General features: G+C 35.8%; 1 protein-coding gene across 1 annotated transcript; it reads left to right on the top strand.

The window, feature by feature from the left end:
* The first annotated feature begins 51 nt into the window (after positions 1–51).
* LOC100251396 (uncharacterized) lies at positions 52–12,388 on the top strand. The gene is made up of 28 exons (XM_010665683.3): positions 52–471; positions 1,059–1,149; positions 1,580–1,655; positions 2,277–2,341; positions 2,423–2,467; positions 2,552–2,652; positions 2,736–2,877; positions 3,568–3,629; positions 3,704–3,777; positions 3,862–3,932; positions 4,047–4,134; positions 4,220–4,292; positions 4,385–4,480; positions 5,087–5,195; positions 5,611–5,704; positions 5,811–5,894; positions 5,986–6,142; positions 6,356–6,552; positions 6,810–6,854; positions 7,125–7,153; positions 7,237–7,358; positions 8,393–8,440; positions 8,627–8,751; positions 8,907–9,247; positions 10,091–11,036; positions 11,152–11,241; positions 11,578–11,703; positions 11,787–12,388. The coding sequence occupies exons 1-28, from the start codon at positions 129–131 to the stop codon at positions 11,856–11,858; spliced, it is 3,912 nt and encodes a 1,303-aa protein (XP_010663985.1). The 5' UTR covers positions 52–128; the 3' UTR covers positions 11,859–12,388.

Raw genomic sequence — 12,388 nt, forward strand, 5'->3', positions numbered from 1 at the left:
TCCTTTCCCGCCAGAACGCTATATCCCGCGTTTTTCCCATTTTCTTTCTCACAAATAGAAACTGACAACACAGCAGTGTAACCTTTTTTTTCTTCTTCCGCAGAGATCATCGCCCAAATCACAGAGAAATGGGCTCTGCAACTCCTGCGACAAACCCTAAAAATGTATATCACATCGGAGGAATCGCAGTGGAGTTTCCATACCAACCGTACGGATCGCAGCTAGCGTTCATGGGGCGAGTCATCTCAACCCTAGATCGAGCCCAGAGAGACGGCCACTGTCACGCGTTGCTCGAGTCTCCGACCGGCACTGGAAAGTCACTTTCGCTTCTTTGCTCAGCGCTCGCTTGGCAAAAGAACTATCGGCCGAAGAATATGAACGGCGATGTTTCTAATTCGAAGCCTGATCCAGAGGCGTTGTCGGATCCGCTTGGACATGGCGGTGGATTTGTTCCAGAAACTGAGCCTTCGAGTAACTCCTGGAAACTTTATTATTAGATAGGTCGGTTGGACAGGAATTATAGGAAAACGGGAGAAAAGAAACGTTTGAACTATTTTTCCTTGTTTTTTTTTTCCCCTCAGAAGCCAACAAGAGGTTATTTAAATGGAAACTCTAAGTTTCCATTTGCATCGGAGAAAGTGGGAAAAGAAGGCGAAAGAGTTTTTGGATTAAAAGATTTTCTCTAATCGGTATCCAACTTTAATCACCTTTTAGATAGAAGGAAAAATGAATTTGAAAATGTATGGGTTCTTAATAATCTTCACTAATCTTGATTTTCTTAATGAAGGAGGGTTTGAGATTCTTGCTATCTTCTCCAAGAACCAAATTCAGCATAAAAATGTCAAAGAAGGGATGGTTTTATCTTTGTTTCTGTTTAACAAGGTTTCAAATATACTCAAACACCATCTCGTTCTACGTGTATGTATAGACCCGTTTCATTGAATCTAGACTTAGGGTCATGACGTTTTACAGAATCACCACATTGACCAAATTGCATTTGCTTTACGCTTGATTGTGTTTTAATGTTTTGGATTTCAATAATGTGCATTTTTTTCCAGGCATTCCAGCACCAGAGAATTCAGAGCCAGCTTCGGCTGCGAATGGCAAAAATAAAAAGAAAAAGAGAAAGCCTACCATATTTTATGCATCGTAGGTTCTAATCTGTTTGACTACCATTAGCTTCTTTTACTTAAGGAAATAAATGGGATGATTAGGATGCCTGACGTTAGTGGGAAATTTTAGAATTGTTATAGAATCTTGATATCAAAGCGTTATTCACATGTTGTATACAACATTAAGTAGCTTATGGCATACATATCTGATTTTTGACTGGAGAATATGTCAATTTTGTAAATGCTTTCAGTAAAAAGAGAATTTGTGAATTATTATGTCAAGTGGGATTAAACTATTTGTTAACTTTATGGAATGTGTTGTTTTGTATTCTTCAAGACTTCTGTATTAATTAAGTTATTGAGTTTTCTAACAATTTCAGAAGGCTAAGATAACCACTACTTCAGATAATTTACAGCTAGATTCATACCTTGAATAATACTATTTGCTGTTTCTGATGGTTTTCAAGGAGGACACACACACAAATCTCTCAAGTGATCCGTGAATACAGGAAAACAGCATATCGTGTGCCAATGGCAGTTTTGGTAGGTTACAACCTTGCAAGGTTCCTTAAGTATCCGCCTCTACTATATTGCATTAACGTTTGGCTCAGGCCACTGGGTTCTTTTGTATTAATACTTCATGAGCTGCTGCTTTAGAAGAAAAAAATGATTGTGATATAACATATTGAATCTCGCATATATTGCAGCTTTATTGATATACATTTTTGGTTTGTATCAGTGAAATTTTGTGATTTATTGTCATGATATCAATAAAATGACTTGCTACATATGCATGGTTAAAGAAAATGCAATAGCATAAGGCATACCTATAAATTTCTCCTCATTTTCAAGGTATCCCTTCATGCAGAAAATGAGATTGTTAGCGTTTTTCCTTTTTCATGCCCATATGATTATATGTTTTTAAGTTATATAGCACCAAAGAGTTGTTCAGGTGAAGATGAATATAAAAATACAATATGCTTGCATGTAGGTTTGATATGGGAAAATAAAAGTTTGGTGCATTGGCAGACCACATTGATGCAAAGCTTAAAAAATTATAAGCTGATTAACTTTGTTTGAACCATTTCTCCATTTTTATTTACCTTGAATCAATGTAAGCTTATAGTAGTTGTTGATTGCTTCTTGTTTGTTCATCATTTTCAGGCATCACGGAAACATTACTGCACAAACAGAAAAATAAATGCAAAAGCAAATATTGATGAAGAATGGTGTAGTATTAACTGAAACCTTTTTTGTTTTTTTCTTTCTATTTATTTTCTCTGCTAAAGTACGCTGTTCTGGATTTCCAGTAAGCTGCTTGTGAGGGACCAAGATTTTGGATGCCCAGAATTCAAGTGAGTAATTTATCTATCCATATTCACTTGTTTATTCCTAGCAACTTATATTTTGTCATTAACAACCTATTTTTTGTCAAACAGAAATATGCATAAAGTCAAAGGTCATCCATCCCTTCAGAAAGGAGGCTGCCATGAGGCCCATGATATTGAAGATCTTGTGAAAGTTGGACAAGTTGTAAAAGGTATATTTTTTAGTCACAGATTTTTCCACTTCATGCAGTTTTTTCCTTCAAATACTTAATGGAAAGATTTCCCCAACTTTCAGGTTGTGCATATTATGCTGCACGAGATATGGCAGATAATGCACAATTAGTTTTCTGCCCATACAGCTACATCATTAATCCAGTCATTCGGGGAGCAATGGAGCTCGACATCGAAGGAGCCATTTTGATTCTTGATGAAGCCCAGTAAGCCATTCCACTATTTTGCTTAGTTTACATAATCTTTTCATTTATTTTCACCCAAAGCAACATTCAGCATATATTCATTTTTTTCCTTAGATTTTCCTAAATTCTAGCTACAAACAAATGTAGGCAGACAGCTTTCATTTTCATAAGCTCTGTTTTTGTGTTATATATGACAAGTCCAATAATGTCTGAGACAATTACCTTGTAGAGCATGTATTCTCTGTCCTAATTTGAAGAATTTTGACCAATAAGCTGCAAATGTCCTTGCCACATGATGTCTGGAAACATGTAATTTTATAGACTGAAATTTTCTTGACTTTGAAAGAGAAGTTTAAAATAGTCAAGTCATTTTGCCGAATTTTGCTTCCTGAATAGTTGTCATATTGAGTTTCATGTTGCAAGATAGTTTCTGAAAGCATTTGATTCCAGAATTTCTTGATATGGGCACATGTTCTTGGAACTTATTTTAGAGCAGGAATGCTTATGATTGGAGCTCGGGAAAATATACTTTTCTTGCCATGATTAGGAATTTCAGCTTATTTTTTAGCCAGTAGATGTACACTAGTCAAGGTGGGTACTGGAAAATTGTACCATCATTAATCCTGAATAACTGTTTTGGTTCAAATATCTTCGTCTTTTTGTATCTATTTCTTCAATCTTTTTTCCAAAGTTAGTTTTATTGATTTACAGTAATATAGAGGACATGGCTCGTGATGCTGGTAGTGTGGATGTTGAAGAGGATGTTCTACATAGTAAGTTAATGGACCTCTTAATTTCCTATTTAAAATATGAATATGTCTCTTATAGTTGCCTTGCATAATGAAAGAACTGCAGACAGAACTAGGGCAACTCTGTCCAGCTGATGCAATGATTTACCAACCTTTATATGAAATGACACAGGTAATCATTTTGTTTGCCACATAATTGCTAGGTTCTAAAGTTGAATTAATGATAGTGATTAATGATAATGCTGCAAATTTGTAGGACATCATAAGTTGGATTGACCGGAAGAAAAATACCTTAGAAAAACGTGAATTCCAGCATTATTTCTCATGGTTAGTCTGGCTAATTTGTTCATCCTTGTTGCATATGAAGTTTTTATTTGCACCTTTAATTTGTAAATAGGGAAGATTTTATGTAATTTAATTTTTTGTAATTGCATCTCCCAGTTGGACTGGTGATAAGGCTTTAAGGGAGCTGCAAGAAGCTAATATTTCTCAGCAGAGCTTTCCAATCTTGCAAGAATGTGCCAGAAAGGTTTTTTCTTTTTGTAAATTATTTTTGGCCTTTACCTCAATAGAGTTTGCACATTTTACTGAACCCCTTTTTATTTCTGGTTAAGGCAATCAAAGCTGCTATAGATATAGAGTCAAGGGTAGCTCATTTGAGTGGCATGTCAGTGATTACACTGGAAGGTACTTGAGGTTGTTATTCTATTACCTCTGTTCTTGTCATTTAACTTCAGCTTCTAATGTTGTCATTTGCTGTTCTTTACAATTTTACACAGGGTTGTATTCTGCACTGAGTTACTTCTTTTCTGAAAATGGGCTTCACACTGTTGATTACCAGCTTGCTTTACAACGATATGTTAAAAAAGATGCTGGTGAGTATTAAATGCTATTTATCTGCATGTTCTTTAAGATATAACAGCAGGATTGTTTGTCTCCTCATGAAAACCAAAAGATGTGAACCGCCCTTATAGTTTTTTGTAGGGATTCAGGATGGTATAAATAATTGTAGACATTACATTTATCATTTATGTCACTAAAAGGAAGTTATACTTTCTCCTGATTCCTTCACATGCTAAATATGTGCTGCAATTTCATTCATTGATTGTGCAGAATATTTTACATTTTAGAAATGGTAGTACAGATGATAGGGCATCACTTATCTGTCAGATTACATTTAATCAAATTAATGCTAGTAGAATTTATCCAAAAGTAGTTTGGAAAAGGACAGATGTTGCAAAGGAGAACTGAAGAATATGTAAGCCAATGCCATCATCACTAATTTCAATGGACATTGTATTCCTTTTGTTATGCAATTTAATTGTGTTGAAGAAGTTAAATTGCTCATCAGAAATAATATCTTCCGAACTAGCTGCAAGATATCTAATTGTTTTGCTATTACTGGTTTACTACTACTCTAGTACTGCTACTGCTATTACTACTTTTTTTTGTTAATGTTATTATTATTATGATGCATCCAGGAAGTGTTGCTGGAAGCTGGACATGTACTTTTAGTTTGTGGTGCTTGAATCCTGCTGTTGTCTTCCGAGGCATTGCTGATCTTTCTTTGTCAGTAATCCTGACATCTGGGTAAGTGTAGGCAGATATGGGTTGCAGTTGGGCTTTCATTCATAATCCTTAATCATTGCAGAACAAGTACTTATATCCAGCTTATACAAACTAGTAATATTTTTTCTGTCCATTCCACGGTGAGGCCAATGGCCAAATCTTTCCACCAATTTCAAAGGTTGTCCTCCCCAAAAATGTCTATCATATTTCTGATCGTATCCCATCCTTCCACGCATGAACATTCTAAGAAAGAAAATGCATTCAGCGAGTTCTCTAATTGGTGCTACTTTCGTAGTGTTTAGTTCAAGTCTATGCTTGTGCTATTTTTCTTTTTCCCTTTTTATAGTTTCTACTTATCCGATTTCTCTTGTATTTTCTTCAGTTGGATTCCTTAAAGTGGTGTTTTCCTCTCTCACTTGTAATTTTGGGAATGTAGGACCCTTTCACCAATGCACTCATTTTCATCTGAACTTGGAGTTCAGTTTGGAACATGTCTGGAGGCTCCGCATGTAATAGATATTGAATCACAGGTATAAAGATATTTTCATTAGAGGTTTGTCTTTGGTGCTCTTTGGTTATATTTGCTTTTGTTACTATTTCAGTTTGAATTTATATCTTTCATGCTTTTCTTTCTAGCTGTGGGCTGCCATATTCTCCACTAGTCCAGGTAATTATCCGTTGAATGCAAGTTATAAAACAGCTGATGCATATGCGTTCCAGGTATTTACCAATGTTTGTCATTGATCTTTGATTGATTAGCCAGGGTTTTTCTTAAATGTAAATGAAATATCATTGTACTCTTTTTGTGAAGGATGCACTTGGAAAATCTTTGGAGGAAATTTTCAAGATCGTCCCGGGTGGCACTCTTGTGTTCTTCCCTAGTTATAAGCTTATGGAGAAGCTGTGTAGTCGATGGCGTGAAACAGGTCAATGGTCTCAACTAAATGAACAGAAATTTCTTTTTATTGGTAAGAGTTCTATGTCCTCCATGCTCATGGATTAGCCTATAGATTTCACTGTCCACATTGAAAGAATGTTGTTTAGAAATTGCAAGCACAGAAATCTGTCTTGTGTGAATGTGCTTAACCTTTCTGTAAATTTTGCTTCTCATTCATATGGTTAGCAATTGATCCTTTCTCATCTCTCAGCAGTTCCTTCTAAATTTTTAGTGATTTATGCAGAGCCAAGAGGAGGAAGTCAAGATGATTTTGAGCCTATTTTGAAGGCTTATTATGAGTCAGTTCGTCGAGGAACCAAGCCTACTCTTGGGAGAAAGAGAAGAACTAAGAAAATGGATCTTAGTCAGTCTGATGAAAAGGAGTCCCAAGATAATTCTAAGAAGAAAGGAGCTGCCTTTCTTGCAGTTTTCCGAGGAAAGGTGCACTGTTTATAACTTTATATCGTTTTTGCACTTTCACTTACATAAACCAACTCCCTGAAACATCTTTTTCTGACACTTACACTTTCCCTGCAATGACCAGCAACTATCACAATAGGCTCTGGCTAAAATAACTTAATAAAATATGTCCAAACAAAGTTTCAGTCTTTCTTTATGTAGAGAACTTCAACATAATTTAGTAACATTTACCTCTTGTTCAATTTACATTTTTACAAATTGCTATATAATATTTGCAGGTTTCAGAAGGAATTGACTTTTCTGATGAAAATGCTCGAGCTGTTGTATCCTTTCTGCCCTCTTTGAAGTCTAATATTCATTTCAACGTATTGAATATCTCTATCATAGAGAAGTGACAGAGATTGTCCATCTCAGACATTCATAGACTGACTGAATTTATGGATCTGGGGGATTCAACACCTGACGTTTAGTGTCCCTTTAAGCAATGCCCCCTTTTTATCTCTTGTAACTTGTAAGAATTAATTAAATTGGAACATGCCTGTTTTTGGTGTCCCTTGTTGAATCATTGAGTGTTATGTCTTGACTATATCTAGATCATCGTTGGCATACCCTTTCCAAACGTGTAAGCACCCTTACTTTCTGAACAATATGAACATGCAATTATTTAAGTTTCAAACTGCTGATTGAGATAAGCTCTGTCAACAGCCATGATATTCAAGTTGCACAGAAGAAGAAATACAACGACATGTATAAATCATCCAAAGATCTCTTGAGTGGGAATGAATGGTACTGCCACCAAGCCTTTCGAGCCCTAAATCAGGCTGCAGGTATGCCCTGTTTTGTTTCTTTTCCAGTACTCCAAACTGTGAATTCTTTTGTGGTCTTGTTTCCAAGTTATATTTTCCAAGAGAGGGTGTGTATATTCTCATCTGTTGTGCTCTTTGTGTTGCTGTGCCCAATACACTACATTTGTTTCCCCTTTTGTATTCCATATCTCCATTGTGTTCATTTCTTACTTTGGTGGAGGATTTTGGAAAACAACTTCTATACCTCATTTATGTTCTTTTTATGAAGTTGGAACTTTTTCTATTTGTAGCCTGCCACTTATTCAATATAGTGTATTTAGAGGATTAAATTATTTCATATGGTTTGTGTGCAAGCTCAACTTTTAGTCTCAATTCTCATTTCTCAAATATAAAAAAAATGAAGAAAGTTGAGTTTTATTATGAATAAGACACAATTTCTGTATTTTATTAACAAAAGGAAATATTTTCTAATTCAATGTCCTCTCATCAAAGATTCAAGAGGTTAAAAGGTTTGATATTGACTAAGGTACTGTGGAAGAATAACCCATAAGTGTATTTTGCTTAATGTTTTCTTTAAGCTGAGTGTGAACACTTCAAAGTGTAGTTTAGAGCTTTTGTATTCCTTGATGGTGCTTATCAATTTTCTAGGACATCCATTTATAGACAAAATTAGGATTGCTGGTAACAAACTGCCACACTTGAACACTTCCAATTAATAGAGCATTCCATTACAAGGGAGTTGATTTCTTAACTTAATAGAGATACAAGTGTTAGAATCCACAATGTTCCATTGCAAATGTTTTGTATTTCACTTGGTTACTGCATTTGGCTAGCAAGATTTTCATTGGTCTCTTGTTGCACTTTGTGGTTATTACTATTAGTTCTGGATAATAGTATTCATGTTCTGCATACAATGTTGGTATGATAATATTATTCATTCACCCACTGTGTCGCCGTTTGAATACTTGTTAAGTCCTTTTTAATGGGATGAATGTTCCTAAGTTTTAATGTGATATATATCAGATAAGATACTGACAACCTTTCAATTTCTGCAGGCCGTTGCATACGACATAGGTTTGACTATGGTGGCATCATCTTATTAGGTATTTCTGTGAAGACGCTTGATAGTCTCCTTGCATGCAAATTGATCTTGCTTCGTATTAATTAACTATTGGGAATTAATATTTTTTATATTACTTGTTCTTCCTGCAGTTCGCAAACCTTGTCCTTTTTAATTTAATCAGATTTCACCTAATCACCTTTCAAATTTCGTTCATTTTTGCAAGCAGATGAGCGTTTTCGAGAAGATAGAAATACAGCATACATTTCAAAGTGGCTAAGGAAATCCATTAAACAGTATGAGAGCTTCGACATGTCACTAGAGAGATTAAAATCCTTTTTCATAGATGCCAAGGTCATTTTTCTTTGTTCTGAATTCACTTCACAGTTTTTGACGCCCGCTATTTTTTTTGTTTTGGGTAGAATGACGTCCACCACTTTACCTATTTTAGATCAATAGATTGATGGGCACCGTAACCAAGTGGTTTGTGAACTGGATTCTTCATGCAGGAACAGGTTGGAGACAAGGCTGTGAATGTATTACAGAGTGCTGAAACTAATGTGCAAGAAATCCTTTCTATGGATCAGATCATTGGGTCCACCAGAAAGAAAAATCAGAAGTTGAAAAAGCCTGACCATGGTGTACAAAAAGTAGTTTCAAACAATACAAGGGTTACAAAAAGAACTGCTCGGATATGTTATTCTCCAACTACAGAGTATAATACCTTTTTTCACCAACAAAGATCTCCAGGCAATACTAAGTTTCAAAAATTGGTGCTAAAGGATGAGGAGGGTTTCAGCAGCTGCAAAGAATATATTGACCTAGAATGCAGTCCTCAGAAAGACTCAAGGTGATTGAACCATTTAACATTCAAATTTCTATAAAGTAATGGCGTGTTCTCAGCAATTGGAATAATTACTGGTGTTGTCACTCACCTGCCTCCTAGCAGCTTAAAGGGCAGGTGGGAGTGAAGCCTATTTTTAAAGTTTGATAGGAGTTACCAAAGAAAAGTGACATGAAAAGTTTTCGATATTTTAATATTGTTTTTGTTGAGTTTTGAGGGGGCTTTGACCATGACCTTGACATGTAGAAATTGCAAAAATATCTACGAAAATACAACATGAAAATTAATGATTTAAGGAAATTTTCTTTTTACCTTTATCACCCCTTAGATTTAAAGTCACTAAATTGTTTTTATAGTTAAATCTTATATGTAAAGATTAAAAAATTTAAAAATATATAAATTTCTTACTAATTTTAACTATATTGGATTTTCTTTCATATTTTTCATGGTAAATCTGGAAATTTTTTTTAATATTTTTTTCTTTCCTTAGTAGGTTTGGGAACCAAATATAGCCATAATGTCTTCTAAGAAGTCCTTTCTAGTACCGATTGCTTTTGATTATTCCATTTCTTTAATTGAATCAGAAATTGAGGTTGATTTGGAATTCATATAAGAACTGTCATCTTCTGGGAAATTTCTGAATGCCTTTCCTTTTTTTTCCCCTTCTCATTGGTTCATGTTGTAGACTTGCATTCCAAGTCTTGCACATATATTATTGTTTTATTTGATTAAGTCTGAATTAGGGTAGATGCAAATTGCTGCAATTTGTTATGCAATATCATCACAACCCATGTACTACATACAAACATTTACCATTCCATCTGAAGATAAAAGAACAATTTCTTGCAGGTGTTCCAAGGCTACATCTCCAGCATCCTCCCATGACGGTCCAGAAGTATCCATTGTCAAAGAAACCCCTGGTGTGGATGGTAATATCACTCAAACTAGTCCGGTGTCCTTCTCCAAGGATGAAAACTCCAGTTCAACCATAATCCAGGCCTCTACTGACTTGCCAGACCAATCATTATTCCATTCAATGTCCTACACTAATTCTAGTGGACCTCCTTCCAGAGCCATGTGTTCATTGCTGGTCACTCCTGAAAGAGACTTCATTGCAAACACCTCTAACATGATGCCAGAAACAGAATCACCTTTGAATTTGAGTGTAAATTCCCATGCCCAGAAAAGAAGAAAGTCAATGATATTGCCATCAGTTAACCCTACCCAAGCAGAGCACTCAGATGCTCCTGATGCCAAAACACCTGGCCATATAGGAAACTCCATGGCAACTAGAGATGCAAATCGTAGAATTGAATTTGGTTTTGGGTCAAAATTTTCAGAAGACAAATTGAAGAAGTCAAACATTCGTCAGCTGCTCACTATGAATCATTGTGATGCGTCGTCTGTGTCATCATGTTGCAGTATGGACAAGCAACTACAAATTTTTTGCTCACTCTGCAGAAATCCATTGGGTCTTCCTGAGAACGATTTGTATGTTATGTGTTCATTAACTTCATCATCAAAAGTTCATTTGGCATCACTTCTGAGAGGAAGCTTAGAATCTTTAGCTGTCAATACATCAACAAGCATTCCTGTGGTGGTGTCTGACAGTTCATCAGTTAATCAGCGCCTCTGCAATAAAACCCTTGGAGGTGCTCAAGAACATGGTGTTTGGTGTGAAGAAGATGGGTGTGTTTTCAACACCATCTACTGCCCCTTCTGCAGTACACCCAACAATTGTCTTGGTGTGCAGATAATGGCCACTAATGCGTCAAATGTTGATTTACTTAACAAGGTATGGCTTTCATGTGATCTGCTAGTGCTCGGAAACTATCCTGCTAGTCTGCTCTTGCTTCTTTTTTCTACCTGTTCATGCATTTCCCCTCATTTTTATTTCATTGTATGTGCAGATTTTGTTTTACTTTGATAGATTGGAAATTAAGAATCCTGAGGCTTCAACGGACAAGGGAATTAAGAATCCTGAGTCATCGGAGGACAAGGTAAGTCCATAAATGAGATTTGCAATTCTTTAAGGCTAAGAACTGAAAGATGAAGTTGGAAAAAAAAAATGGATTTTCTGACTTGGAATATTGGAAAATATACAGGGCAGTAGCATTTCATTTTATAATATTAAAAATAAAAAAACAAAATTGGAAAAAAGAATTTGGATTCTTTTACTTGGCTTAAAAGAAACCCTTTTGTCAGTATCATTTTCTGCGGACTAACTGCTCATTACGTTTTTCAGTGATCTGGACAACTTTCTCATTTCTATGAAAGAAGTCTTAACTTTAGAATCTTATGACGATTATTTTAAATTTCTTTTGGCATACCTGCAGGATTTATCACCTCCTAGTGGCTCCAACAGTGATGAAGTTTCAGAACTGGATCCTTTTGAAAAATTTTCATACAAGCATCAAGAGCCTCAGCAGAACTCCAATGGCTGGAGGACTACAAAATCAAAGGTAGAATTTAAAATTGTCACTAGTCTAAATTTTTAGGGCCTGCCCTCCCAGACAAGTTACATTCCACATCTTTAATCTTGCAGCTAAGACTACCAAAGAGTAGCCCGCTTTCTAATTCAAGAAGCCAATGTGAACCCAGACAGGATCATATGTAGGCATCTGATTTGTGTTGCACGCCATATTTGGTTGGACCAGGAGTGCAGCGCACATCCCAGTACTATGATTTTGCCATGAAAATAATAAAAAATTGAGGTGGGCTGCAGCTTCCTTAAAACAGTCATGAGTATGTGGGATCCTCAGAAGGAAAAATGGTTATCGTGCATTGAGTGTGGATTGTGGAGTAAGTTATATATTATCTCGAGTGTTAACTGCATCTTTGACCTGAACACCCAGCCCAATTTTGTCGTTGGAAACAGAAGCAGTGACTAGCATCACCTGCAGGGTCACATCCTCTATTTTCCTAGACTCCCACGGCTTGACAAGGTTTGAGTCGACCTTGCAGCTCATGGGAGTTGGATCGCAGCAGTTGGATAGAACAATTTTGTTATTCCAATCTATTTCAACTTATGAAGATTTGGATGTGAAGTGTGTAATTAGAATTGCAACTTGTATATTTGATGGGAAAAGACTGAATATGTTGCCAGCATTCTGTTTATAGCAATAATGAAACTGAATATTTTCTTGA

Source organism: Vitis vinifera, chromosome 18 (assembly GCF_030704535.1).
Source record: "Vitis vinifera cultivar Pinot Noir 40024 chromosome 18, ASM3070453v1".
Lineage (NCBI taxonomy): Eukaryota > Viridiplantae > Streptophyta > Magnoliopsida > Vitales > Vitaceae > Vitis > Vitis vinifera.

What these genes read in the sequence shown, in the direction of transcription:
- LOC100251396 (XM_010665683.3), top strand. Translation starts at nt 129, where the DNA reads ATGGGCTCTGCAACTCCTGCGACAAACCCTAAAAATGTATATCACATC. An exon ending in TCAGTAATCCTGACATCTGG is followed by an intron (nt 5,196 to 5,610) that starts GTAAGTGTAGGC and finishes TTGGGAATGTAG; the next exon opens with GACCCTTTCACCAATGCACT. An exon ending in CTGAGTCATCGGAGGACAAG is followed by an intron (nt 11,242 to 11,577) that starts GTAAGTCCATAA and finishes GCATACCTGCAG; the next exon opens with GATTTATCACCTCCTAGTGG.